This window comes from Echinococcus granulosus (assembly GCF_000524195.1).
Source record: "Echinococcus granulosus chromosome Unknown EG_S00021, whole genome shotgun sequence".
Lineage (NCBI taxonomy): Eukaryota > Metazoa > Platyhelminthes > Cestoda > Cyclophyllidea > Taeniidae > Echinococcus > Echinococcus granulosus.
The window spans coordinates 260,760-285,919 of NW_020170401.1; the positions used below are offsets into that span (position 1 = coordinate 260,760).

At 39.9% G+C, this 25,160-nt stretch overlaps 2 protein-coding genes across 2 annotated transcripts; one reads left to right on the top strand and one right to left on the bottom strand. All coding sequences in view use genetic code 11, as the record gives it.

Annotated features, from left to right (window-relative positions):
- Nucleotides 1-10,898: 10,898 nt before the first annotated feature.
- On the top strand, nt 10,899-12,434 carry EGR_03790 (hypothetical protein; the record flags this gene model as incomplete). The annotated part of the gene is made up of 4 exons (XM_024493039.1): nt 10,899-10,939; nt 11,745-11,814; nt 12,090-12,140; nt 12,180-12,434. 4 exons carry the CDS (start codon nt 10,899-10,901, stop codon nt 12,432-12,434), a joined length of 417 nt encoding a protein of 138 aa, XP_024352500.1.
- A 10,059-nt stretch (nt 12,435-22,493) lies between these two features.
- On the bottom strand, nt 22,494-22,952 carry EGR_03791 (hypothetical protein; the record flags this gene model as incomplete). The annotated part of the gene is made up of 2 exons (XM_024493040.1): nt 22,494-22,618; nt 22,883-22,952. The coding sequence occupies 2 exons, from the start codon at nt 22,950-22,952 to the stop codon at nt 22,494-22,496; spliced, it is 195 nt and encodes a 64-aa protein (XP_024352501.1).
- Between the last annotated feature and the right edge of the window lie 2,208 nt (nt 22,953-25,160).

Genomic DNA, 25,160 nt, shown 5'->3' on the forward strand with positions numbered 1-25,160 from the left:
TAGCTACAAGAGCACTGGCCTAAAAGCAATGTCATTTATTCTCGCTTCCGTGGAGGAGGTATCGTGAGTTCACTTCATTGGTCTCCACATACAGGTACCATGACCATCAAATTCGGACGATTCTCTGGTAGATCTCTTTGGTTGTTAATAGCACATCTGCAGACCACGGACCTTGGGTGGTTGCCTTAGGTAGACGTCATTCTCAATCCTTCGTTAGAGATGGTTACAGAATCTCCCATCAGCAGCATATGCACTCCTTCCGTCCCGTTAAGGTTTACCATTTCGAATATCTGCTAAATAGGATCAACTTTGCTTCCCGTTGCCAAAAGTGTAGCACATGGTGTCCTTGTTTGAAGTTAGAAGGGACGATAATACTGCAGCAGGAAATGCATTGGCGACGAACGAAGGAAGGCTTGGTTACTAACATGGTGCAGGGACCCTGCAGCTGGGCGGAAGTACAATGGCCATGCCCTTCAGTGCCCTCGTAACCAAAAATAGGGGTTAAGCAAGCAAAGCATTCCATAAAAGTGAAAAGATTTTTATCATCTTTCTTGAATAGCATGCAACAAATTTCACGAGAAGTACCTAGACTTTAGAGACCGAGTTAGACAGGGCTTGCCGAGAAGGCAACCCCGAATTGCATCTATCGGAATAAACCCATATTTAACGAAGTTTGACTTAAAATGGGAGGATGATAAGGGAGAGTACGATAAGAAGTAACGTAACGATAGACTGACTCATATCTCTGCTTTATATCGCATGCAAGCAGATGTCATGTACACTTGACAAGCCTATTCCAAAAGGTCTGATGTGCCATTGCAGCCAGCTCTGGTAATAATTACGCTATTGTCTTGAATATCTGATCAAAAACTTTTGAAAAGAGTAAGTGTATTTTATATTTTTGGTTAAGCAGATGCAAATACAGGTACGGTTAGAGAATTGTGCCATTTAACAGGGTAATACCCGCTGACACTGGAGTCCCTGCAGTTGAACATTCAGTTAGCCACAGTAACAAATCACCGCACAAAACTTAGTTATAGATTTTAAAAGCGGAAGAATGATTAATTAACTGTGTATCAGCTTTGGATTGGGGGGTGGAGTAGCCACAGACGGATTTTAATGATTCACCCGATCGGCAATCCTGTTTCACCCCCCTCTCTATCTCTTCCCGTCTTCCAGAAGGAATTCGCCCAGCGGATACCTGATACATGCATACAAAGCACTTGTAAGCATGTGTAATGATAGGGGTTGAATGGACAAAAAGAGACGCGACTGTTGGTATTTGTTGTCGACAGTTGCTTCATCCCCTTCCACCCTTTGGCCTCGGCTCTGGGCCCGCAGAGAAACAGGAACACGATTTTCCGTGCATTGTAGAAACACTATTTGTTGTGCTTCTTACAACAGGTGACAGAAAATTTCATTTCTGTCAAAAAGTAGCCATTTTGTATGTGGAAGATAGTACCGAGGCGATAGGTGCTCTGCGAGGTGATTTGACGGTGATTCATAGGCTCTTGAATTAAGAAAAAGACAGAATGTTATATTTTAGACGTCAAACGGATAATTTGTTTGTAATAGGGTAATTTTCTGATAAGATAACAGACGTTTTCCCATTTTTGAGTTGGTAGCAACTAAGAAGACAAATACAGTTCTGCCTTCCTACGCAAAGGCACACACAAAGGATGGTCTTTTGAGGATGAGGTGGGGTGGGTCTTGGGAGTCTGGAATGGGTATTGAGTAGATCGGCCACTGATGTTGCCCAAATTTGCCACACAAATTCATTTGTCGTCTCATGTTAGGGAATCAGTGAAGGGTCGGAAACTGTCCACTTGTTTCTAAGTTATGTCTGGAATGTGCGCTCGCCGGTCTAGGTGCAGCGCGGACACATAGGGACCGACACTGAGACGTCCGAATGGGGGTCAACACGTTGTCGCTCTTAAGCAGTGACCTGAGTAACCCTAAATCAGCGGTTAACCAATGTTTGGTCAGCGTTATTCACTCATTAGATAGAATGTCATGTTCGGTAGCAGCTCTAATCTCTTTTATCTCCTATTAATGTGATGGCACGCTTCCGCCTTTGGATATTCCATTGTTAAGATCGCATTTTACAGCCACCACTGAAATGTACTTTTTGTTACATCTCCTCTATCAAGTGATGAAGACAAGGCAATGCCAAGCAACGCTAAGTCACCTCCAACGTAGTTCCAAACTGACACATACCCAAGTCCCTAAAAGTTATCTCGGAGAGCCGTACCGGAAATCTGACCACCTTTAGGCCTCCTAAAACCTGCTCGTTCAAATTTTTAATAGTCCTTTTTTGAGAATGAATATCTACTTCACTTATAGCTGTGTCTACTGACTATGATGAGTCTGAGATTCCACGTCCTCGTTGTATTGTAACGTTGAATTAACTGCTGCAGACACTGTAACGTAACGTCGGTCCACTATCAGCAGATAGGTTAATACTCAGGTAATTTGAACTGGACATTTATGTGTCTAGTCTCATTAAAATTTAATGTTCCATTTTTATTCCTATTGAGAAAACTTCGGCGATAAAAACACGTACCGTTGTTGTTGCCTAAGCTAGCATAAATGTCTCATTAACTGTGGGGGATAGAGCCTGCGGACATAAGTGCGAGACAATATCTAAGTTCCGGAAATGACAGAAGCAAATTTCAGACAGACAGCCTTGGGAAACCACAAGTGAATGGTTACCGTCTGCAACTGCTATACGCGCCTAACCTACAATCATTGGACTTCTGGGTTTTTTGTAGGATCATCATTACGCTTATGCACTAAGTCAGGGACTTTGGTTTTGAGTAAATTAACAGGTTTGAAAAAGCGACAACGCTCAATAAGGAGTATTTCTTTATATCCGTGTAATCATCTTTTTTGCAATGTAGAATACCGGGGATGTGATGAACTAGTTCTGGGTGTAAGGAAAAGTAGGTTTGGATGAAATATTGCATCGGCTAAAACAAAACACCATTGCAATTTATAAACTTCCTTTATCAAGAGGGGACTTAGAGTGGTCACCTAGGTCACCCCTGTTTCCATCAAAATTTTATTTTTCAACTGCCTGCTCTACTTTACATAGGAGTGCCTAATGTCATTGTCAAGAAGGGGTAGTAGTCGGTACTTGATGGCATCCTTGTGTGAGCATGGAGAATGGGGAAGTATTTTTTTGCACTCCTCTTTTGCAATCTGAAGGGAAAATTTTCCTACAAGTCAATTTTTCTGTGGCATGAGACTGTCCTTTGTCATAAAAGACCATATCTCTCTTCTAAGTGGCTAAATGATAAATCTTAGCTGTTTCCAAATAAAACGTTTTGCTAACCTTTTGATCAGGTCCCAGGCCCAATCGTCGTTTGCCTTTTAGCAAATTTCAAAACATAATGAATACATGCTTCTGTGGTCCACTACTTACATGGCCACGAAGCAAAAGCAGTCTTACAGGGACGAAGTGGGCGAAAATCCATGCTTCACAAATCATGCACATCCCCAAATTCATGTATATCTAGGGCCCTAGAAGATAAGTCACTGCTCCAAGCTGAACAGTAAATAGCGTGAAGATTTTGCCCCTCTGATATGGGTACATTTTCAAGAATTTCCACATTTGACATGCCACATAAATCGTGCCATTTGATCAACAATTTCGATAAACCATTCCTAATTTGTCAAATTTTCAATTCTAATCTTCTATCATAAAATTTTTAAAGTACTTTCTTAAATAACTTTTAAACGTCGGATGGATAAAATAGGACGTTAAAGGTTATTTTTATCACACACCTTGATCGTCATAGATGAGAAACAAAAGCTGTATACTTTATACTAAATAAATACGATAAAAATAATTAAGATTGATTACAAAAACGAAGACTTCAGTAGATCCTTCCGAGGGAGGGTCAAAGTGGCATCTCCTTTCAGCAAATGCCTAATCTCTAATTATAAACAATGATTTCTGATTGAGTGATTGGTCTGTAATTCTACTCGAGAATGTATAATGAGGGTCCAAGAATTCGCTAATTTCCTATCTCAACATTGTTTTATTGTAAGAGCTAGCATACAAAGTGTTGAATATACGGAGCATCTCTCGGTTTGGCAATATCTTTCGGAGGGATTCCTCCTTGATATAACTGATCTTGCAGAGTAGACAAAACTCATCATGACCGATTTCAATTACTCTTATTAAAACAGGTGGCATCGCCTCCTCACTCCAACAGATAACTCTATCATAGTGTTCCCGTTTTGCGACTGGCTATGAATGGGCCCTTTATCAAAATAATTTTTGCCATAATCTTGGCTTCTTGGCCTTCCGTCTAAGTCTATGGCCTTCAGGCACTTCTGTACTTCCAAAGTACATTATTCGTCTATACTTGCAGACTCGATAACAACTCTGATGATGCCTTGAGCTGGTACAGTACAATTAAAAAGAGGGTTGAAACTGCCAATTGCAAATAAACTAAACTAATCTTGTTGTTGTTCGTTTGATTCTCCGTTTTTGCTACGCAGGGACACCAAGGCACAGACACTGTACATTCGCCTGTCGGTCTGGCCTTTTGGACCATGTCACTAGCCGCTCAGCCAAGTATTTTAGCTTCTTTAGATCTCAAGGAGGAAATGCGGTGCTACTTTGGTGGCAGTGGGAAGTGAACCCAATCATAAAGGATAACTGCTCTCATTCATTTTGCTAAATAATAATAGACCATAACGTGATGGAGGAAGGGTGTATGCTGGGCGTGGGCGAGTCTGAGATGACCCTTAACAGAAGAGTTGGAAATGACGTCTAACCTTGGCAACTACCCTAGTCCTGTGTACGATCGGAAAGCTATTAATAACTGAAGCCACAATAGCCATGAATCGTCTAGAAATTCCGTTAAGGGGGCTGTCTACCGTACCTATATGAAGATGTCATTAAAATAAACATGCCATATTCAGATGAATATAAATGGCTGGGCAACATTTAAGTGAGAACAAAGTAGCAAGTAGGAATGGATGCGAAGCCTTACGCCTAAGAAACGACTTTATACACTGACATTTGCTAAATGTTTAATTTTAGGCCGGAACAGAAATCAAGTTCCAGTGGAATTGCCAAGACGAGTCTATGACGTTGCGGTCAAATATTTTCTCAGTTGCATGCAAATTCGATGACTGGCGCGGTCAGTTGTTGCGTGTCTTTTTTAAAACACTGATTACGTTCTTAGCTCCTAAGCGGGAGGTTGAGCCTAAGGAGGGCCGAGGACGGGGCTCTAAAGAGGAGGGGCTAGGCATGCCATTGAAAATGACCAGTTAACTCTCTTATGATAGTCAAAATGTATAATGTCACCCAAAAATCCTTTTCGGTTATATTATTGCTTCCTTCGCTTAAGCCAGTAGAATGGTCCTCGATTCTGACGTTTTTAATTAGGTATATTTAGTAGTTTGTAATCCTTTATGAATGAGAGAGTGAAATGAGAATGAAATTCGAACTGCAAGAAAGGCTTAAAATTAGCAAACAGAAAGTAATGTAAATTCATCTATAGCATGATTTCCAGTAAAAATCTTTTCCCACTTGGGGAATACAGGTACAAAGGTGAATAGCTGGAATAGGGTGAAATCAAATTCTCACCTTTTTACTGGAATGAGAAAAACATGATGGAAGTAATATGTTTTTGAGAGTCTTACTGAAATAAAACTTTAGTAGTTTGAATGCATGCCTGATTAAATGCTTTAATCGCTACGTGTTAGATTACCATCTTGACCGAACGACCATTTCTAGTAGTCCTTAGTGCTTAAACCTTTTCTTGGGGTAGATTGGTAACAGTGGTAAGCAAACTTGATCCAGGCAGTCAGAATTCTTGAGTTCCTTGTGTTTTGTCAAACTGTAGTATCATTGAAAGACGCTGTCTGTTGCAGTTGGCTAAACCTACGAAGACTCTAGCTAAGAAGTCTAACGGGAGATCGAATTTTTGAAGATCCCCCAAGTTTGAGTTCTGTGATGTGCCTGCAAATGAAATGAGATCGGTTTTTAATAAAGCAAACCCGGCCCGAGGAATTGGTTAAACAAACATTTTTAAATACAACGCGCCTTTGCCGCCTCACTTTTCATCTTGCTTTCGGGAGAGTGCTACAGTGGAATGCAAGTTGTGTAGATTGTTGTCTAATCTTAAAACAGTCTATCACATGAATTTAATTGCTGTGCCAATCTTTTTGAAGAGTTAAGATTGGCCTTAAAGCATGTGTCCCTACCACCAGGTACAATGCTATTATATTAATTGGACATTTCATTTTAAATGCTCATTCACCTACGCGATCATCAAGTTTTGGCAGGCTCCGTTATGGCCTCTCCTTATTTTCTAATCTCCTAGCTCTTCTATATTAGGCTACAGAAAAGACTAATTTTACAATTCTAATAAACAAATCAGAGAAATGGACACGAAAGAAAGATTTTGCTGTTTTTCCTTAAATGATAAGTTTTTATTGGAGTGTGTGTAGTCAAAATTGAAATAATCAAACCTTTTTATCTTTCATTTATAAAATAAATAGGTCCTGGTGTAGAAGTAGCATGATTTTACTGTTTAAGGATATCGGGATGGCAGAACATGATTTAACTGGGTCCACTTACCCTACCAGTCAAAGGAAATATTGTCGAAATACTAGCCATCCTTAAATTGACAGATAATATGGACAGTCAGTTAACCGGGGAAAAAGAAGTAGAAAAGTGTGTTGTAATGGAGAATTTTTGCCTTTTCGATAATGATGCCGAACAACTGTCGCCACCACCGACTGCCGAGGTTGCAAAAAAGGGGGAACTTTTCCCCCCACCTGGCGATTGTAGAGGGAATCGTGGCGTTGACATAAATCCTTCCGTAGTTTCCAATAGGTGCAAAAGGCGGGAAAATTTGCAGTGCAGTAGGTTTTTTCCGACAGGAGGGAAGCCGGGCAAAGCGTAGGAGAGTGGAAAGTCGTGAAGGCCTGTCGTCAATGTAGGGCTAAGACGGTACCTCCCGTCTTTCTTTTGCTTTACTGGGAAACTGTCTAGTCGTATCCCACATCCATAAATTCCGCAGGGTAATTTTCAAACTGTTTTTGTCTTTTTCTCCTTCTTTTTCCGTTCTCTTTCATGTATGATAAAATTAATGTAAAGGTAAAAGGATTTAGTTAGCATTTTAATCGTCTTCCAAGTGGAAAGTATAGTTGACCCAGATGTCACGAGGTCTGAGCTTTACCTAGCTATGGGGTATCTTTATGATGGGGTTTTGTAAGTCCAACAAGATGAGAGTATCCTTACGTTGATTTTTTTACACCTGCGATCACTGCCCATGCCCACGTCCTGCCAATCCCTTTTAACTTTATTCCATACTGTTATGATTTCGGCAACTACCCCACAAATAATTTTACTAGCTGGAGTGACAATGGCCGTGAATCATTTGATGGACTTCTTTGCGGAGCTTCCTGCGTTATCTTCATGACGATGTCGATTGAGTGCTCACAAAAACATTTCTCCCACCTCTTCACTAGCTAGATAGAATCCAGGTAAATATGGCTGGAAAGTACTAAAGTGGGAACCCTGAAGTGAACCCTTATTCGAGACTAGGCATTTTGGTCAGTGTTCATATTACTAGCAATAGATATACTTGATGATCTGTACATTTCCAATTTCCCTAATATAATCTTAAAACATCACAAAACACCAGATTTTAGTGAACTTACCAAGACGTGTGAGTGATGTTGCAGTCAAACACCTCAGTTGCAAGCAAAATGGATGACAAGCGCTGTTAGTTTTCGGTTTGTGCTGGGCGAAGGTGAGATTAAATAAGGGTAACGTAGGAGAAGATGCTCAAACGATGGCAGAGAAGAGCTATGCAGTACTTTTATTGTTTGCGTAACTCTCGGCTTTTGTAACGGGCCACCGGGGGTCCCACCATTTCATTGCCGCTGGAATTTCCAGCCTCTGATCTACGTCGGTAGCGCCCAATCAATTTGATACGTCAGCAGTGCATATTCTGACCCAGTACTGTGTTTTTTTATGTCTTCAAGGAAGTCCTCGTGTGCTACCGGAGAAAGGAAACCCCACAATTTTTTCTCTCTTATTAGCATCAGGATCCATCCTAATTTCAGCAGAATGCCTTACATGATTATAGTCTCTCAGCCCTCTCCTGTGATAAATCTAATATAATTCTTTTACAGAAGCTGACTTAGGTGCTTTATAAATTCCTATCTTTGATACGAAAAGATCAGATTATTTATTTACAGGCAGCTAAAATTGACATACAAAATAAATCATGCAACATACTCCGAATTTTAGCTAACTCTTTAGATACAGTAAAATTGGAAAAATTCTCAAGTATTTAAGTACTTACTTCTATAGAAACACATCTAGAGTTCACTGGCTTTTCAATAAGCGCTTTTAATACATAATATGTAAATGCTGCAAATAGCTACGTGAAATCTTTTCGCGGTTAAAATAGCCATCATTTCAAACTGCAATCCCTTTCCAGCGAGAGGTAAGCTTGCGGCTTCCGCCTTTAGTGGGCGATCTTTTTTCTAGGAGCTTGGCAAAACCTAGCCTTTGCGATCTCTACTCCCTTCTCTTGTCTCCCAGCTGCCTTTTCTCCTTCACAATATACTGGTCAATGCTAATCGTTAGGTGAAGTAGAGTCGGAGAATATGGTGAGACTCTGTCTTATCCCATTTTTAAGTATAAGCCTCAAGCATCATTTGGGCGAACTGAAGCTTTACGCTTTGAACTGGACTTTACATCCATCGACAGTTCAAATATTCTCGGCTACCCTCACTGGTTATGAAGAAGAAATCTTTCTAGTACACGTTCGAGTTGTATTGCGTGGGATAATTGTTTAGACTTCAGCTTGTGATTAATTAAAATTAATCAGTTGCTTTTGCAATGGGGAGTAAGCTGTCAAGTTTGGGTAAGCAATGATATGATATGTTAAAGTACACACAAAAGCCATTTCCCATCACAAGACATTTAGTCGGCCAGATATTCATTCAGCCATCAGTCAAGAATAGACAGGGCATTTTTAGGGCGCACTTGAAAGAAGTGAGCAATAACTGGTAGCCCATCAAGTTTATTATCGTCTGGTCATGAATGACAATTAAGCGGGGCCCCTCCTTCCTTCTTCCGCGATTTAATCTTTCTAGCTGATGTAAGTGTAGAAGGTTTGGTCAAACATGATGGAAAGTTGTCCTCGGTCTTTTATTTATTACTATTTATTATTTATTTATTATTATTATTTATCCATCACAGCCAAAAGCAAATCATTTAAACTATTTCTGTTCAGCAAACTCTGTTACCACAAAACAGACAAGTTTAAATGTGCTAAGTAGACAATCTCAAATCACATTCACTAAGTTTAAATTATATTTTATAATAAAAGGTTCCAAAGCAGGTGAAAACAGTAGGAAGGGCGATAAGGTGGACCGTACTCGTAACGAGCTTTACAGTGCCTCCATCAATAACCAATCAGGTGCAAGATATGTCGCAGCCCGCACCATCTGTACTCAATAGCTCATAGAAAATATTTTGCATCTTTCTACACTGTTTTTGTAACCGTTTGTATAGCTGCATCATATCTTGCTTCACAGTCAACAATTTATTAAAATGACTTCTTTCTTTAATGTTATTTACAGCCAATCACATGCTTGGTCCGTTCTCCACCTGTATTCAGTTAACTGTAAGCCTTAATTGTAAGAGTTAAAATTTGTTATTTTACTAGACTCTAGTAGCAATTTAAATGTACCACTGTTTGTGGTCGAAAGCTCTCTCTATCTTTAGTCTGTCTGCGCTTTTGAGACTACATTAATTGATGTAGGGGAAAAGCTAAAGTTGGTGATTTTTTATTAAAAATAAATTGAAGGAATGCAACATCTTAGTGCATAATTATTAAAGAGGAATTTACAAACACAGATTCCACCTCATGAAAAAATTCCATCCACATCAGATGCTTGTCTTTTCCCTTTCTCCTCCTTAGACAAAAATAAGTAGGATCACTTTACAGGGGAGATTAATGTCACCCATCCCAGATGCCTCCAGTATCTATGCTTAGGGAATTGTTTATCTTAAGATTTTGTAAAAAATGGAAAGCTGCATGAGCTTACTTTCCAGGAATTACAGTAAAGTAAACTAACGTCAAGTTTTGGTTTCAAAAAGTTGGATAAATTATAAGCATCCGGAATTTGACGTCTTCAAAGGGAATGATTTTTTTAAGTTACTAAAGTACTCTGTGGAAAATTAATAGGTTAGACTACAGACAAAAATTCATTTACCAATGTGCAGGCTCCAAAGGGTGCTGTAACTATACGTAAGAAGCGTATAGTACTACTACTTTGCAGAGAAAGTGGAGAGTAAAAATACAAACAGTTGATTGAAGGAAGCAGACACCGAAGTCAGAAGACAATACTTCACAGTGGTCTGCCCTCAGCATTTGAACCACTACTATTGAGAAAGATGCTGACTTTCGAGAGTCTAACAGCCATTGGTGATAGAACGTGGGATCACCTGAGTAAGCCCAAAAAGTAGGTCGGCAGCAATTACTAGCTTCGGCAGCAAAGAAATTCAAGACGCAACCATTGATAAGAGAGAATGCATGGATCATCATCCAGGAATTCTAGAATGCGTTTCATTAAATGACATCCAAATCGTGAAACAGCTGCCCTTAAGGAAATTCGAATGTCGTGTTTTGAAGAAATTGTTGCTTGAAGTATTCTTGAAAATGGAGAAAAATCTGTTGCAAGGCATTGCATTACCCCAGCTCCGCAGGTCTTAATTTTTGGCTCTTTTACTTAATTCAGGATGAAAAATTTGAGGTTAAATTCAGTATTGAGTGCCTTCTGATCTCAACTCATTTTAATCATTAAATAAGCTATGAGATAAAGTCGAAAAAGGTTGTGGATGAGTGACTATGAATTCAAGGAAAACAATTCCCCATAATGGCATGAAAAAGTAGGCAGAACTCTGAAAAGGGGATGCATCGCAACAGCAGCATTCGGTGAAGAACTGCAAAAGGTGCGCAGACTGCCATGCAAATGATCAAAACAGTCAGCATTTAATTTTAGGTCAAAACAGAACTTTTGCTTTGCAGCTGCGTCAAAGTGGAATGCCACTGAGGCGGCTTAAAGCTACATGGACTAGATGGCGCGTATGGCGTGGCCGAGTCCACGCGGTATACATGAAAATCACGGGAAACGCAGTGCTGGTGAACAGAATGCGATAGCGTTTGGTCATAGAACCCACACGGAAGGTTTTGAAAAGATTACTGTCATAGAATGCACATATTTAATGAATTAGGTGAGATGGAGATATGTCTATTAGTGACCATATCCCTCCTGGTAGTCTTCAACTCACCGCAGCAGCCATTCCTTTGAGTATTTTCAACTCTTAGACGCCTGATCCAGGGCGTCTCATAGAAATAGTAAACTACTTTAAAATCTTAGCAAATCTTTGGTAATATATGAGATAGGCAAATGTGCTAGCTTAGTGGAGAGACATGAACATAACTGTGAATGTCTCAAGACCGGACAATTCGGTGCCATTTCTTGCTTTCGGGCAGACGCACCTTCATGAAAATCAAAATTGATGCATCAAACATTTCCACTTAGTTTTGGTAACACTACCCAGTAAAAAATAGTTCCATTATCCGCAAAGTTTTGTCGTTAATGATGTCTCTGTAAGACGGCCAGTTACTACAATGAAGTAGTTTTAGTGTTCCGATATGACACCATTTATCAAATTTTGATGCATTTGATAGGTTGAGGACCAAAAAGGCAAAGAGCAGACTACATTTATTCTATTATCATAAAAATTCTCTGCAATTTGGTGTAAGCAGCCATCATTGATTATTGAGGAACACGTGTCACACATTTGTGACACTGGATCCACGTAAGAAAATCAGACGCTTAAATCCATTTTTTTGTCTTTGCAAATCTAATCATAACTTTGCACTAATTCTTTTCTTCCAGTGGTTGCAATCAACTCTGCTATCATTTAAGCGGCCAACACTGAAGACAAAGTTAAAAAGTCCGTTGTATATGATGCAATAATGTATAGTAAGTACACACGATGGTCTCACTTGTCAAACTTTACTACTTTATAGAACAGCAATGAGGCCGATATCAAATGTGCTACATCCTTACATTTAAAACTTGTGATAGGTTTCCACTATGAAACCAAATGAACTCTTCAGCAGTTAATTGCAGTTTTTCTCTCCCCACTTATTGGACAGAAGATTAAAAACTTATCTCTCTACTCGGAAATTGTGTTGAAATTTTGTAGCAAAATGTCAAATTTATTTAATGGGAAAAAGAAAAGTTGGATGACAGGACCAGCATGCCGGCAAGTTGTTGCAACAACAAGAAATTCTGAAGAAAGTGACCTTGTGGAAGGTGCATTTTATAAAAAGGCTTCATCACCATGTGCCCAATTCCGTATAAACAACTGACAGGTAAACAATAAGCGAAATGCATTTTTTTCTCAATTGCATTAACAAACGGGAGAATTTGGGAGGTGAATCAATCTCCAGGGGAAGATAACCCATTTTTTTCTATGGGGAGGAATTATTAAATTACAGGTGAAGTGAGAGATCGGTTTATAGAATTACTTGCAACTTTTTTTGTTCCAAAGGTAAACAAACACAAAAACTGCATAAAATATTGCGCCGACTATGTGCACGGTTGTTTGAATGTTCCTTTTAGGCAAGACTCGGTGAGAAAAGACAAACATCATGACGGATCGGACGCCATCGGTCCCAAGTCCCCGAGGAGGAAGCTTAACCTGAACACACCTACACCGTGATATTTGTACCACTTTTATTAAGTGTGTCTTCGTTCAACTTGTTTGCTCAATCCAGGAGTATGAGGGCAGAGGTGGAAAAGAGAAACCCTGGGCCAAAATTGGACTGCAGTTTATAAGCAAATTATTTGAAATAAAAAGATTATAATCACTTTTCAAATTAAAAGACAAGATATTTTTGTCAGACAGAAGTGAAGTAAATTTCCCCTCTTAGGAAAATTCCATCTGACATTGATGTCTGGGAAGTTATCTGAAATACTGTAAAGAGAAATATGACAGCCTTTCAGTACAGAAGTGAGCTTGAAAGGAGGAATTGCAAATGATAGAACCTGATTGCGCCGTGTGGCTACTTCCAGTTGACAAAGAGACCGTCATTTCACTTCGAATGGAAGCTGTCATTCCAAGTTAGGGATGGATGCCAATATACACGTTAGACACGGAAGTAGCAAAACTAATCTTAGTACGCATTTTGAATTCAAATTCATCTCTAAAAGTGTCGCCTAGGGGTAATTTGGAAATTGCGAAACTACCCATACTGTCCGTTTGAGGGATGTAAAGCACTTTGGACGTCTCATGGTTATAACTAGCTACTCGGAAAGAAGAATGTGGTCTAGCAATGCCTGATAAATATGGGGCAATAACCGTTGAATACATTAAAATAAATTTAAGTTTCAGCCCTGGATCTGCTTATCCCCTGACCCGTGACTATTTACTTTTAAAATGAGAGCAAAATATAATACTTCAGCTGCTTCATTTTGGTTTCACAAGGAGTTAAGGCTCTGTCTTTGTATCTTTGCTGAGCGGCATGATCTAAGGGTCAAGTCAGCAGTTACCAACCCTTTTATACATCGGCAGAAAGCATTCTACCCTGGTATTAGGCCTTTTTCGTCCTAAGGAAAGACTCGGGGCGCTATATTAGAGGAAGCGAAAGGCAAACCCTGTCCTGATCGCTACTGCTGTACACCAGATCTAAACGTGACAGAAGGTTATATTCGGTGGGCTGGAAAACTTGTGGCTGTCCCCAACCAAAGGATTAAAAATGACATTAGCCTTTAGCAATTACTCCAGTCTCTTTATCAGCAGAAATGCTATTAACACCTGATATTAACAAGCTACAAAGTTTGTTATGGAGCTGTCTACGGTACCTAAATGAGGGTGTTAATCAAGTGAACACGTGACTCCTCCACTTCCTTACTAGAAGGATAAAACTCAGATACATCTGGCTGAACAGCAGTGAAGTAAAAACAATGAGGCAAGGAGGAGCAGAGTTGAAATTTCATCCCCACTAAACCATTTTAAACCTCGTTCTTTATTAGGTATTCATGCGACTAAGGGTGGACGTGCGAAATAGCCAGTACCTTCTTTGCTCAGCACAGTTCCTATACAGGGCAAAATCTCAGGCCCAGTGGAATTTTTGAGAGGGATTAATGAAGTTGCAGTCAGATATCTTTTTAGTTACAAGCAAGCTGAATAACCAGTGGTCAGTTGATGCGTGTCATTCCAGCAGCTCCGACTACGGCATGATGGCAGACGTGAGAGGTTGACCAAGGGTAGAGCCGCAGGCGAGGCTCAAATAAAGAGAGTGACTAAATAATGCTCTGATTTTGTAGTTCCTTATTTTGGTTTCGTGGTCAGTTAAGGATCTGCGACTGTTGTTCATCATGGTGGTGTAGATTCCTGGCAATACCTGTAACCCACAGCCTTTCTGTACTTCAGCAATCCATATTTTGTTCTAGCATTATGGCTTCTTTCATCATCCACGAAGTCTACGGACCCTGCACCAAAATTCCATAGTCATTCTTCCCAAAATATATCTACTTTGCCTGGTTTGTGGCAAATTGTAGCAGATTCGTATTTGTTATAAATTTTATTAGATCAGGCGCGCTACGCTTCAGTGATTTTGCCGCAGCGTTCTGCTCAAGAAAAAGGAAACCCCAACTTTTCCATACCTGTACACAGTTTAGCATCCTTAAGGGCAAATTGATGTGGTAAGGAACAAATCAGAAAGGCATGCCGGACTATGCAAACTGAAGCATAATAAACTTCAGATAAACTGAGTTCCTGCAATTTAAGAGAAGTGAAACCAAACCACAAGTAAAATTCTACTTAAAAATTCATAAATAATTCCTCAAACAGAAAAAGAAACATCAGAGATGATTGCACATACATCTGCATTTCATAGTCTTCCATAAACGCTACTAGACGGCACTAGTAGAACTGGAATGTATCATTGCTAACAAACAAGAGCTAATATTTACTACCATGAATCCAAAATAAATAAGCCACTAAAATTAACCATGATATCTTATTTATAGGACCAAGATTGCCATCTGCTTTTGATGAACACAGCGCACGCACTTGTAGGGCTTCAGCCACTGAGCTACGGATGTGGAGGCTGACCTGCTGTGAAAATGGAGATGTCGATGCATACAGCCCTGGTCCAAGTTTTATCAAATTTAAGGGAAATGTCAATTCTCACTTCCATTTTTGAAGTATTTAAGTAATTTTTTACTCCGCTATTCATTTCTGAAGAGTAGAGAATAAAATGGAGAATAACCTTGGCTTGGTAGAAATATAATATAATGGTCAAATTCACGGCCATTCACTTTTAAAGAAGTGATTATGTTTTCATTGAAGAATCACTTATTTTCCTTTTATTTGGCTCTCTTGGTACCCACCAATACCTGACAGCTAGGCTTCCCACGTCGGCGGCCTTTCCTAACACTACATCAAGAAAGGCGACTTCATTGTAGCATTTTGATTCCACTTTAAATACACATTCTTACCAAGCAATTAATAATGGCAATCGGGTTTGCTGAAATTGTTGGTGGAAGATAAAACAAGTCATTCCAGCTGAGTCGTGAATTGATGAGTAGGTGGCTATTTAGTTTCCTTCTAAAGGGACTATTCATGGACTCCCCCCACATAAGTTAATAGACTTTCTCCCGAGGGAAGATGACACATAATCAGCTTTTTGAGGAGCCCTATAAATTTGAAGGCGCGCGGTCGGAGAACTACAAAATTTTCACACGAAATACTAGCCAACTTCTCAATAATTGAATCTACTTGTTTTAGGACAAATTACATTAACTTTTGATAGGTTCGGCCTATTGGGGAGATATTCATCCTACCATGATCTTCACCACAAAGAGTTAAGTGTCATGAACAAATGCCAGAGTTTTTGCTACTGGTTTCCCAGAGGGGCACTTGGGAACCTAAAGTAGCAAGTAGTAACGAGGATTCTCGGTTTACCCCATGGAACGGGTGGTCACCATATTTCGGGCTTGGTCATGGGCTTGCATTATGTGTAGGTCAGTCTATCGTTACGATGTGGTACTTCCCCATTGTACACTCTACTACTTTCCCCGTGGAATGTCGGTCAAACACAATGGACGTTATTGGAGCATATCTGCTTTACGAAAGCCGACGCTTCTCATCAAATCTATTGCTCAGCATTTAAAGGTGGTGTGGCAGCCAAACGAGTCGTGAAGAAATGACATAGAAGTTGAATTCTCTTAACAAATCACCCAAATATGGGGGATACTCCGTATAAAGAGACTCTATATCCTTCTCAATAATAAGCAGATGTTAGTGATATGTTACTTAAAGATGGAAATTGCTGAGGACTTTCGACAATGCTCAAAACAAATAGTGGAAAGGCTGCGGTGGGAGCTACTAAGCAAACGGATTTCGTATACCATTCACCAACAAGTGACAATAAGTGTGGGATACCATTAATATGTTTCCCGTTTATCCATCTTGTATTATAAATTGATGGCGATAAGAAATGACCCACTGTATTACTAGTTCCAACCAAGAATCCACTCACTACCCACTTTAAATGCCCAAGGCGTGCGTCACTTCATCTTCACAAAACAATTCCTGCTTTGTGTTTGATGGACTACAGATGCAAATGTTCGAGTACGACCCATCTCAAATGTAGGAAGGAAAAACCTATTGAGAAACCTTTAGGATTGAACAAACAGTAGGAAGGAAGCCCCATTCTCTTTCTTGTAAGACAATATGGGTCCTCACGCTGCATTGACACATGAAATTTATGCTATGCGATGAGAGGATGATGCCACCTCACTTCATCCTTCCTACTTCTTTCGTCATCTTTATCAGAGTGATTGGTACCTTTTACAGTTGCAATGTGGTAGAATAGACAGTTAGAAATAAAGACGAGATAGAACCAAGGCCACCAAGGATGGATTTTTGACCAAAGAAAAAAAATGATTTGTGAAAGAGGAATTCGCAAGTTTGTGCCTCCTCTGGAAAAATGATAGATGGATGATATTTCCTAAAGCTTTTTGCAGCCACTTTTTTACTGCCCAAAGTGGTGCGAACACAGTTGGTTGCTTCATGCCTTGTTGAGGTGCAGGTCAATCAAGAAACTACTTCAACTGATTTTATTCTGCTTACGAGACTCCATTTATACCTCTTTCCCTATCCTTCATGGTCGTGATTCTAATTGACTGGATACCCAGAGGATTAGAAACCCAAAATATTTTGCTATTCCATTTTCTGACTATTTCAATTCCATTTCTAGAACTCTGACACTGATCTGTGAGGGTAGACAGCTTGTTAAACAGAATTTGACAAGTGAAATCCTTATTCAAAATAAAAAATTTCGGGGCACTTACAAACTGCCTTCGATGATTGCCTGATCACCTTAGAAACGTTAAAAGCATTTGGTGTTCTCGTAAACCAAAGCTTTGTGAATTCCTCAATTTAAACAGAGGAAAACAATTTTGAAACCTGCAGTAGTGAGCATTCCACTTCTACATCGCACTCCCTTGCTGAGATGGACATGCCAGCACTCATTGGATCAGTTTACAAATGATAGCCTGTATTTTCTAGTCCCTTTCTTTAATACTAGACGAGAACTGAAGTTGTTTTAAAATAAAACAAACTAATTCTTTAATTTGTGGTATGCCAGTGCCCTATTTTCCCCTTATCAGTACATACAGACAAGGGGAGGATTGACAACAACCCCGAGCCTTAGTCACCAGTTGTCTCGTAAAACAGTACTTTATTATCAAAAAGGGAGGCCTTTTCTCCCATTGTTACAGGTAACGGGCTCGGAGTTAGGCGGGCGGATACATATTATGAAAATTGAGAAGAAAAAGCATTAAAAGCTTATCATCCAGCCTTTTCTTTCCCCACCTCACCCTACCACATTGCCAATAAGGTGGTTGACTAACAATAATACAGATGCGGTCTGGACCAATTTCAGGAGATCACAGGCGCAGGTGCATTGTTTACGCCGTTTTTGGCCTTTCATCTGCGCTAACAAAACAATTATGACAATTTTACTATGAATAAGTGATTCATTCACGGGTGAGAAGGGAGTACGAAGGCTGGATGGAATTTAACAACGAGGGCACCAAGTAGGATCATAACCAGGATTTCGTCTGAAGTAATAATCTTTAAAAATGTGCATTTACATTTCTTTTTGACTTTTTGACATTGAGGATGAGGCTAGTCTGACTGAAACGTGCGTTTCATTAACACTAGATCACCATCAATTGACTTTAATTGTCCAAACAACATAACCATCCCCCCTTTCTGAAGACATTTACCTCAAAGAAACCAGCGAGGAATCGGACTGTTTAAGTTTGTAATTTAAATTATACTCCTGTAAAGCCCTACTTTGAAATTAGTCTACACAGGAGATGTACAGAGTGCCTTTGATTTTCCGCATTCCATTCGCTTTGTTGTTCTGTAATTTAAAGTTGGAATAATTATACCCTTCTGGGGGCATGCTGATTAAATAGTTGCAAAGCATCCTCATCACATCTCCACCCTGGCCTTTGTTAACTGAGTGATAAATAACTCGGTATTATTATCATGCACGCAAGTACTTTTATCAACTGAAACGAGGCTTTCTAGACACTGAGTCATTCCACAAAATTTATTATCTTTGTATTATTTTATTTCCGAATAAATAAAAAATTTTGCCAGCTTATAAGGGTATTCCATTGTAGAAAATTAAAGAGGGCAAAATTCTAATTCGAATGATCGAGTCTTTAGGAAGCCCCATTAAACGGTTATTTGCCCATTTTGAGTTGAAATGGTCTGCAGTAATGACACTTTAGTCAAGTAGAGGAATTTTTGAAAGGTGGCGATCGGAATTTACAAAGAAAACGTTCAATAAGAGTAGAGCATAAAAACGTATATTTTTCCTCTTCCAGTGGGGTGAATGAATAGATATATTCATCGCATATCCATTTCCTCGTCCATGGATCCATACACATCCACTCGTCCATCCATCCATCCATCCATCGGGCTGAGCCGCTTGCCCTCCATAAGATTTCTTTAGCGCAGTTTGAGCTTGCATGTCATTTATCTAATGTGCAACCATGGCTTTCGATCGTACCTCACGCCTACCTAGCCAGTTTTCACTGAACTGTCAAAGTGATTGATCAAACTTATGAGCGATTTTTCTTTATTGACTCCACAGGGGAAATGATATTCGACGACAAAGTGCATTTCTCTATTTTTCAACACTTTTGCCTAATAAAGACAGTTTAAAAGGCGCTAAGAATGCACTTAAAATTAATGGCTAATCATGTTTGCCAATCTATACCTCTGTGGTATCTTGTTTTAAGCGGAATTTCCTAGTGGTCAGCTTTTCTAGGCAACGTATGAATAATAACTCATTAGTTGGGTCTAATTTCTCCACTTTTATACATCCTCTTAACTGTCCTTGGGTTCACATGACGGTGTGATTATCTCGTCACTTGAAAAAAGGAGGGAACGTACCATCTACCCAGTAAACTTTCTACTCAGTGTCAACAATAACGTATTTTGGTAGGATGCAGCAATTAGGTATAAAATATCTTCACAAAGACAGACAAAAGTTTCTGCCCAACCAATTTACCATCACTATTTCGTTGTCTTCGCTCGGAAATGAAAAGTGTTAATTCTCGCCTAGCAGCGGCGTCCACTGTGCTTGCATGTAAGGAGGCTCGTGTGCTTGCATTGTTCCCACTTCGCCATGGATATTCGGTGCCTTTTGCAGGCCTCTTGATGCTCCAGTGTATTCCAATTTCGGAACCGGTTTAGGTTGGCTCTTTTTTAAGAAATGTTTAGCAGGAATTAATTATTAAAAATTTTTAAGTGGCGGATGTCAGTTTAAAACTGATTGAATGAAAGCAATGTTTTGTTTAGAGAAGAAGTTTGGCAATGCAAGCGACTATTCCACCGATCTGTGTTGTTGCAAGCCCACATCCTGAGAAAAAATCGCTTGTGTGTCGGTGTGGCTCGCCTTAGTCACTTGTCGCAACTGGTTGAAACCTGTCAAGTGTACGCCATTGTTGGTATTTATACCCCATCTGTCGGCACATCTCACAAAACTCTACTATTCCCCCGCTATTTCACATTCTCATCTTATAAAGTGTTGGTCAAACCAGCTGGTTGCAATCCCATCTTGTCTGTTTTACGAACCAAGATTTACCAGATTGCAAAGTTGTCGATTCTTACCACTCTCAAAGCATACCATCTGGCGATAATTTACTTAACTCTACATTATGCTAATTTAAGAGTGCCGTGTCAAAAAGGTTTGAAGTGATTTTTTTAAGCGGCATTTAGTTTTATTTATCTGCGTCCACGCCAATCCATATGCCAAGTGACAGTAAATTTTAAAAGCCATGAGCCAATTCTTTTTCACTTCTATTACATGTATTAGGAAATTGTGTTCTTCTGGGTAGTATGCTAACCAAATTGTCCTAAAACCTACTTCTAAGGTAAAAAGCTTTGTAAACGAAGGCAGCGTATCCCTGATTATTTCCCATCAAACCTATTCATTTCCTACACCACTTGTTTCTAAGCTGACTATGCATGTTTTATTTATGTGGCGGACTTTAAAGGAAATTTATTACAGAGGTTTGGAAAATTGTAGCTTAAGTCTTTAAACAACTAAATGTAATCCTAACGCAAGGGAGAGCAACTTCTTCAGAAACCGCCGGAGTAGCGAAGAGTAGAGCCAAAAGAAAGCCATCGCCTTGAAAAACAACTCAAAATGCCCCGTAAGTAAAGTTAACTTTGAGGGTGGTAAGGAAATGCTCCCTCAAATGTTGATGTATTTCCATGTCTAGGACCTTACTTCCCCTTGTAATTGGTATTGGGTAGCCACTTACGAAAGAGACAAACAGTTAGGAGATAGGACTGGCCAGGCTTCGATTTTCCATCTTTTCTAAATGCCAGTAGAGGTAGAAATATCTCTACCCGAAACGATAAAGCTCAAAGGGGCATAAGTGACTATCACTTTTTTCTTGATATTTGCGTTAGACAATTGCATACTCACTTGTAAGCTTGAAGAGTCTTTTGGAATGTAAAAGCAAGGTGAACACGCAGATGGCTGAACCCAGAGGTAGAACAAGGTTGCCTATTTCCAGACATATATGGGCTTCGCCAGCCTCGGTCTCCCAAAAAAAAGAGACTTTAAGAAGCTTTTGGCAGTTGCCTAATTTCCATCACTAGGACCCTTCAAAGCATATCCTACTACCCTGTTGCATTCTCTTTAGGGAGAGAATTTGATGACGAAAGAGCTGCTTTCTTCAATTGTTAATTCTGTAGACATAAACCTCCTCTATGTAACTGAAATTGTAGAGTTAATAATTAACGCACTCTTGGAGACGTTCCCATCAATTCTGACACTGTCCACAGGCCAGAGTTCAGGTCATCTTTCAGAGGGGGGTTCCTCAACTTAATCTTTAGTTCGATTGGAAAGAATTAGTAAAGCGTCATAGAAGAAATAACTGCACATGTACTAAAGGATGGATTGAATCAAGAAGTCTGATGCATCTTCCTGGAAGGTGAATATAAGAATTATAAAAGAAGAATGAAGTAGAAAGGGTGGTTGAAAATGGGATCACTGTTTTGGCTGCCGCAGCTTCTAGTTACTTTTTACCATCATGTGGATTATTCTAGTTCCTCTCATTGGTGACATGACTCTCCGCTACTTGCGTAGCAACTTTTCTGTACCTTTGCACTCAGAGTGAACATTACAGGTAATTAAAAATTGCTTACTTAAAACAACTTTAATCATTCCCTCTCAGATGACAGTTTGGGGCAAGATGTGCCAACGCGCGTGGATGATGTATGCTTGTCAATCCGTTTGGCACTACCTGATAACATCTAGGCGATGATGAATAAGTTTTATGACCTTAGAGAACATGGTGAGGGATGGAGAGGAGGTATGGCAGGCATGTCACCTCGCTGGGGCCAGCCCATCCATCCCGAATTTATGATCTCGGTGGCAGGAGAAGTGCAGCATTACCGACTTCTTTTTCCTCCACAGGTTAAATCCCATCCCAAACCCCAGTACTACATATTTTCCTTCCCCGTGAATGCCAAGAAAATTCTGATCGCAATGTAATTAAATGATTCTTGAGTAAAGAAATAATGTTGAACACTTTGTCTTTGGTTTTTAGCATTTAGAAAAGCAACCAAGCGATCATGTAACGAATGAGAGGATGAGGTGCTTCTCCCAAGTTGCTCACTAGATCTACACAGACCACATGTTTCAGAGCTGTTTTGACTGACTAAATTCTCATGTCGTTAGGTAGAACTAGAGAATCAAAAACTGACCATCGGTTGACTTGATTTAGGCAGGTGTCCTCAAGTAAGTCTGTGGTCTCAACCGTTGGATGCTGTCACTTCTCGTCTGTCCCTTCTCATGCATGGTTTAGCCTCTTATGAAATATCACAAAAGGCCTTCGAATGGAGGTACATCGATGGCGACAAGCATAACGAGGCGTATAAGTCCATGCATGGTTATGTCAAGGACGTTGACGATGTAAGCAGATCTGGGGTCCGACATTGTGAGGACTAAAGTAAGGCGAGAGGGGATCGAACAGTACAGCATAAGTCAACTGTTGCATGGATTATAATAATATTCAATACCTGTCCAAGGTTATCTTAAAGGTTTTCAAGGAGATACAAGCTCTCTATTAACTGTTTCACCTCTAAAATTCGGGTGAACGTCTAGCTCTGGCCAGCCTTGCTTTTGTATCAGCGTTAATTCTAAACTGTCTGTTTCGTATGCAACTACATTCAAATTTCCATTGCCAATTCCAAGGTGATAATCATCACTTGGACAAACATCATCAGGTGAATACGAAGGAATGCAGAGGAATGTAACGCTCGCTACACCCAAACGCATCTTTCTCTCGGGTTAATTGTGATGTGTGAAGTCCTCAAACGCAAGCTCCTATTCTTTCAGACGTAAGATTAACAGTAGGACCTTCATTTTACTAACCCACGGCTAGTTCTGACTGTTCTTTCTGTTGCTAGAGCATGAGGAGAAGAAGGCGCCGTTTATTAATACTTTGGAATGGCATCAAGACGTCAGCCCTAATTAGCTGGTCTTCTTCAAGAGGAAACCATCCTTTGTGAACATTTGCGTTTCCATTTACAGTCCTCCACGCTCATATGAAAACATGGCAAGTATAGTCTCCTGAAGGTGAGGTGTTGCATGCCTTGGATTTTTGTCGCGGTTGGTGGGTCACGTAAAACCAGTTCTCACCGCAAGTAAATCAAAAAGTCAAGCAGTCAGCCAGCTGGACAGCATTTCGAAGTACATGTTGTTGTTTTATAAAATGATTGAAAAAATGAGGCACATATTAGTGAATAGTCATTGAAGCATATTGGCGTCACCCCATGCATACCATTTAAGTGGGACTCGTGTGCGTACCTTCCTCCACTTCCAATCTCAGAAAATGTCGAAATGAAGGATTCGTGTTATTTCCCCTCCCATTATTTGCTACTAGGATTTCCTCCTAATTGTAGTAATCTGGATGAAATTCATTAAGAAGGAATAAGTGATTCCTCATTGTTATCTTTTCAAATGATGCCTCTAATTTTTGATGATTTACTAGGAAATCACATTCTTAAGTTGCATCTTTACGATTCGTTTAGCTACCGCACCCTCTTTAAATGATAAGCGAGGGTCTCAGGAGAAACTTCTGTTTTTGTGAGGTGGATAAGCTCTAACAACTGCCTTTAAGTTCAGCCGACGAACCATGCTCTGCTAGGTCAAAGTCAGCGGCAAGTATTAGAGGGTACTATGAGGAAAACCCCCCTATTTGGGCTCTATATTGCATGTATATAAACAGTTACATTCACTTCACCTTTTTTCTGATGTTTTCATATGAATAATAATAGGTCATGAATTATTTGGATACTGAATAAGCCGTATTATATACAATTGTTTAATTGACCCACCATTTCGCCCTTTCTATTGGTCTTTATGAGCCATTAGAGCGTAGTTTCATGCACAGGTCTTTTAACCAAGCTTTGAACAAAAGAATGTATCGTTGCTTGAAGGCAGTTTGAATTACACCTCCCAATAGGATAGAAATGCGTTCTATTTCCTATGGGACATATCTATCCACAATCCTCCAGTCGAAAATAACTGGGCGAATTGTGAAAGTACAATATCTTATAAAAGGTTTTTCGGTGACAACGAATTATTAGTTTGCATATTTTCAGTATACCTTAAATGCTTATTTAATAGTTTCCTAAAGTGAGTTTTGGCTATGTCAATCTTCCGACAATGATCCAAAAATAATAAAGACAAGCGGTAGCATTGAAAATGCTCAGTTTGGTCTGATCGTTGGTTTTTTTGTTAATGAACTTTCTTATAGGCATGCTTGTGTTTTTTCCTAATAGACACTTCTCAGATCTGCAATTTGGCACGTGCAGATTGCTAGATAGGCCTTAATAAAGCAAAGTTTACTATCTGAGACCTATCCAAGACGAGCAAGGTCATACTACTAGAGCAGAGTGCCCATCGTTAATGTACGGTAGAGCTGGAGGGGCTACCGCCATGGCTTGAAGGCAGTGACAACCAGTGATAGCACACTGGCCTGGTCTCAACTGCCCGCATAACCCCTTTTCTGTTTTAAGCGTCATCCTTAGCGCCTAGCCTGGCCATTATAATGTAGTCGGTAATGCATGGAACCTATCCACGAACCATAGTGTTCGTTATCGAATTCGCGTACAACTGAGACGATATCTGACTGCAATGTCACTGATTTCTTTTGGCACTTCCATGGGGTCTGCAGTTTCTTTCCGTTAGAAAACTATATTGGGAGAGGAGGGAATGTGCAAGCCATCAAGTAAGTCCATTGGTAGTAGTGATAAGTGGCCCTAAAGTAGAGCAGTTTAGTGGAGAACAGGAAAAAAAATAGTTTCGTGGGGTAAGGTCCTGCGGTAATTCCTCCTCGTTGCTTTGTTCCCACTTCAATACTGTCCGAGTATATGCCTACTCCTGTTCTATCAGCTAGTAGGTATCACGTATTCGCTTAATTGACGTCTTCAAACTGGTGCCGCATAGAGCTGCACACCAAAATAAGCCAGATGGTTTATG